Source organism: Hakea prostrata, chromosome 1 (assembly GCF_041222555.1).
Source record: "Hakea prostrata isolate BN-2017 chromosome 1, UWA_Hpros_2, whole genome shotgun sequence".
Taxonomy (NCBI): domain Eukaryota; kingdom Viridiplantae; phylum Streptophyta; class Magnoliopsida; order Proteales; family Proteaceae; genus Hakea; species Hakea prostrata.
The window spans coordinates 70,357,717-70,362,758 of NC_142600.1; the positions used below are offsets into that span (position 1 = coordinate 70,357,717).

The 5,042-nt window shown below is 41.9% G+C and overlaps 1 protein-coding gene across 1 annotated transcript; it reads left to right on the forward strand.

The window, feature by feature from the left end:
* The first annotated feature begins 458 nt into the window (after nt 1-458).
* LOC149029692 (pentatricopeptide repeat-containing protein At2g45350, chloroplastic-like) lies at nt 459-3,100 on the forward strand. The gene is given in 2 exon segments (XM_089151340.1): nt 459-2,421; nt 2,424-3,100. Coding segments are annotated over 2 exon segments (1,905 nt in total). The 5' UTR covers nt 459-542; the 3' UTR covers nt 2,450-3,100.
* The last annotated feature ends 1,942 nt before the right edge of the window (nt 3,101-5,042 follow it).

A 5,042-nucleotide genomic window follows, 5' to 3' on the forward strand; every position in this document is an offset into this window, starting at 1 on the left:
CGTGTTTGGTCTGTTCCTTTTGGCTTGGTTCTCCCTTTGGGCTTGTGGGGCTTCGGGTCTTGGCTTCTCGTCCCTTTGTCCGGTCTCGCTTCCGCCTTCCCCCGCGTTGTTGTCTTTTGGCGTTTGCCGGGTTTCCCTGTTGTTTGGCCAAAAAGCCCCAAATATCCTGGTTTCCGTTGCTGGTTTGGTTGGCGTCGCCCGCCTTTCTTGTGTTTCTCTTTGGCGGTCCGTCTCCCTCGCCTGTGTGTGCTTTCCCCGTCGGTCGTGGTTTTGTGGTGGTTGCTTTTGCCTGGTGCCATTCCAGCCGTCTCGCTTCGGTCGTCTGGTCTCTATCGCCACCCGCCGCCGCTTTGATACCCTAACGGCCTTTTTCCTATTAGCTATTGAGCCATCGTTTCGTTATCTTCAAATTATGCTCAACGACTGGATGAGAGACACCGCCACCATTTCTTGCTTTTGATGCTTAGATAGAAAAGCATTAACGGTTGCTCTGTTCTTCTAACGGTCGAAAAGCTTGGAAGGCAAACGATAAGAAAGCTTAAATGGTTGTCTGTGTTCAATCAAGTCAGCCATGGAACTCCACACTTCCAACTTTTCCTCTTATGAGGAAATGCAGAACCATAAGGGACGTTAACCAAATCCACGCGCGCATCATAACGACTGGGCTTATTAAAAATGCTGCCTTAACGACCAAAATCATCCTCAGTTTCGCTTCATCTCCACACCCACCACTCACTGAATTCGCTCGTTATGTTTTCTTCTGTCACTACGCTAACAAGTTTCAAGGAAACCAAGATGACCCTTTTCTCTGGAATGCCATTATCAGATCCTTCTCACATGGGTTAGAACCCAGACAAGCCATTGCCCTCTTCTCTTTGATGCTCCAGCTTGGAATTCGTGCTGATAGATATTCATATTCTTTGGTTCTCAAGGCATGCTCTCGCTTGACTTTGATTAAGGAAGGATTGCAAATTCATTGTCTGATAAGAAAGACCGAACTTCAGTGGGATGTTTTCTTGCAAAATTGCTTGATTGGTTTCTATATGCGGTGTGGATTGGTTGAAGTTGCTCGTCAGTTGTTCGATAGAATGACGAAGCGAGACTCAGTATCATGGAACTCAATGATTGATGGGTATGTTAAGAATGGTTTGACGGATTTTGCAGGGGAAATGTTTGATACGATGCCTACGGAGGACAAGAATCTGATATCATGGAATTCAATGATTCGTGGGTATGCACAATCCATAGATGGGCTTGAGATGGCTTGGGTTTTATTTGATCAAATGCCTCAGAGAGACTTGATTTCCTGGAATTCAATCATTGATGGATTAGTCAAGTGCGGCAAGCTGGAAGCTGCCCAAGAATTATTTGATCGGATGCCTGCGAGGGACAAAGTCAGTTGGGTAATCATGATAGATGGATATGCCAAATCTGGTATTGTCGACATGGCTCGAAGGTTGTTTGACGATATGCCTGAAAGAGATGCTATTGCTTGGAATTCCATGATGGGAGGATATGTTCAAAATGGGTTCAGTGGGGAAGCCTTAAAACTCTTTCGTAAGATGCAAACTGAAAGTAATTTAATTCCTGATCATGCTTCTTTGGTAATTATCCTTTCTGCAGCAGCTGCATCAGGACAGATCAATGAAGGGATATCAATACATAAGTACATAGAAAATAACCGGTTGCCTGTTGATGGAAAACTTGGGGTTGCCCTTATAGACATGTATTCAAAGTGTGGGAGCATTAAAGATGCTATGTGGGTGTTCAAAAATCTGGAGGAGAAGGGTGTGGATCACTGGAATGCAATGATCAATGGGCTAGCAATTCATGGCCTTGGTGAATTGGCTCTAGAATTTTTCATGGAGATGGAGAGGCTTTCTGTCAAGCCTGATGATATCACATTCATTGGAGTTCTAAATGCATGTGGACATGCGGGGTTGTTGAAGGAAGGTTTGATGTGCTTTGAGCTTATGAGGAGAGTATATAATGTAAAACCCAAGCTTCAACACTATGGATGCATTGTTGATCTCCTCGGCCGAGCAGGACACCTAAGGGAGGCAAGGAAATTGATAGAGGATATGCCAGTTCAGCCAAATGATGTGGTTTTAAGAGCTTTGCTTAGTGCTTGTATGAATCATTTTAACTTTGACATGGGAAAATGGGTAGCCAATCATCTTATTCAGTTGGATTCATGTAATCCTAGTTCATACATACTTCTTTCCAATCTATATGCTGGTTTTGGGATGTGGAGTGATGTTAGTAGAATTAGAACAATAATGAAAGAACAGGAAATACGTAAAGTTCCTGGGTGCAGCTGGATTGAACTTGATGGCATTGTACATGAGTTTGTTGTTGGAGATAAATCTCATCCTCAAGTTACAGAGATTTATCTCTTGTCGGAGAATTTGTGTCAATTCAACAAGAATTTGCCTGTTGTAAAGAATAAAGTTGGAAGTTGAGGACAACATTGCATTAGGAGAAAAAAGGGCATGGCCATTGCATTAGGAGTTTGGCTTAAATTTAATTGGCATACAAGTATAAGCGCAAAACTAATAAATTAGGATTTGGTTACTTAAGAATTATTTTAAATGGCTATTATAGTGAAGCTGGTTAGAAAGATCTAAATCCAGCCTCAATCACCATGGATTCCAAATTCTCTTAAGTATAAAATACTTTCCAGAATTTATTTCTTTATTACCCAAAAATAGTCTGTTTACAACAATTAGGTCTCAACTGTTTACTTTTCCTGTCAACTCTAACATTCTTCGTAAATGGAGGTGAAGACTCTACAATCTGCAATTGCAAGTAAAATACAATCATCTTGAACTCCATCATTTGCTTATTCTTCTTATTCTTTTTTTCCCACTTGTACTCAGAGTATTAGTAGAAATTTCCTTGAACCTCTTTATGGCTTACGTTAATTACTTTTAACATCTATGAGATATGAAGATTGGTGTTAAGAGTGAAATTCTTTACCATTTGACTACTGTAGGTTCAATAATATTACATATTGTTGCATTATATTTGTTGAATTAAAGGTTTATTGCCTGCTTTTTTCTTCTACTTTTGATCCCCAATCTTTCACTCCGTCTGCTTTTTACCCTCCTTACTGTAGAATTTGATCTCAGCACAGTGTTTCTTGGTTATTGTCAAAGTTTGCTATTAGACTTTGCATTTATATTTCAGTTTCCTGTTAATGTGAAAGAAGCATATAGTTGTCAGCTTTAGAGCTTTGTGGTTAAAGTCTCGATGTTTGAATTATTCTCTGAAATTATGATAAAAAAAATTAAAAATTAAAAAATAAAAAGGTTGTACCCAGTGCACAAGACTCCTACACTGCAGTAGAAGAGTCCTAATGTAGGCACCCAACACTAGTTCTTGGAAGGGTCCTATGGTAGGCAGCCTTACCTCTGCGGGCGGCGCCCTGCCCGGGCGGACGACCCCCGGGGTCCCCGGACAACAACCCCTTGCCGGTGGGGGGCCCCGTTGGTGGCCGCCTGGTCTGCTTGCCTGTGTGGCTCCTCTTTCGGTTCGGCCCCCGTTTTCTGTTGGCCCCCCGGCGTGCGCGCTCGGGTCTTGGGGGGCGGGGGGCTTAGTAAGCTAGCTAGCTGGCAGACCTATTCTATCATATTAGGATGAAAGTAGTGATCGAAAATGGTGATGTCTATGCCCGAGGTGATTGGAAATTGGATGAGACAGGAATCCCATGGAAGATCGCCCCCCAGGCGCTGTTAAGCCCTTTCTTTTTCCAAGAGACGAACCTGCCCAATCTGACTAGCCAGCAGCGGTTCTTAAACACCTCTTTCGCAGTTCTTGAGTTCCGATCCTGATGAACGACCAAGTCAGGTCCAGAAATCCCTTTGTTTAGTCTAGATATCCTTTTACTTTTACTAGTTTTCTAATACTGCAAGGGCAGCAGAGTCTTCCTTGAAGTATTTGCATCTAGTGGATTTTATCTATGAAGGCATTATTGGGGTGGGGGAACAGTAGTCTATTGTGTGGACTATCTCACTAGCCTGCAATAGTCTCCTGTCTTTCCCTTCTTCCAGTTTCCTTCTTCTCCTTGAATGTTACTGCCGGTCCTCTGTTACTGATATTGTCGCTGTGAGGGGATTACAGAATGATCCCAGATTTGTTAAATGGCCTGCCACGCCATTAGCTTGCATGTAAACAATGGGTTCCTTTTGAAATTATGTATCTTGACACTAATATTTGGTCATAGGTGTAGAAAACCTTGAGAATTCTGACATGCTGCAATAGCATTTATCCCCTCTAAAAATGATAAGATAAAGAAACTGAGCCATACTTGATCAGAATTTTATGAAACCGACATTTAGTTTCAATAATTAGCCTTTCTGTTGTTTTATTTATTTCCTCTTGAGCAACTTTCGATGAGTGAAGTCTTGAAGCAAATTCTGAACTTTGAATATTTATATGTTCTTGCTTTGCTGAAGCTGGGAATCTGTAAGACAGTGATGTATATCCCTTAACTAAAGAGCTGGTTGGTAGAGTTAAGACAGGTAAGAGCAGGCCTCCAACAGAAATTCAAGTTGCAACTGCTAGTAGTTCTATTATTCCGAAATTAGTTGGCATTCCAGTTTGGACTAAAATTCAGAAATATAAAACCTCACAAACTGTACACCCAGTCGCTGCATCTGCACTGTTTTCCATCTAATTCAGTTTTCATGTAATTCTTTTAGATATGCTTTTCAGTTCAGTTATACTATTTTTCTCTCCCTTTCTTTTCCCTATATAACCGTCACAGAAATAAGAATTTTCTATTTTAGTTCAACAGGCAATTGTTTCTAGATATGCCATCGGATTCAGCCACTACTCTCTCTGAAGCCAAAACTCTCATGCTCTACTGCTAGTAATTACCTAACAAATAAAAGTGTTTGATACGGAAGTTTCCTACCCGACTGGGTCAGACCCGGCTGGGGCTCCACATCCAGTCGGTTCCTTCATGATACGGTTTCCTACCCAATCGGGTCATACGCGGTTGGGGCTTCATATTCAGTCGGGAGGCAGCCGCTGCTTGC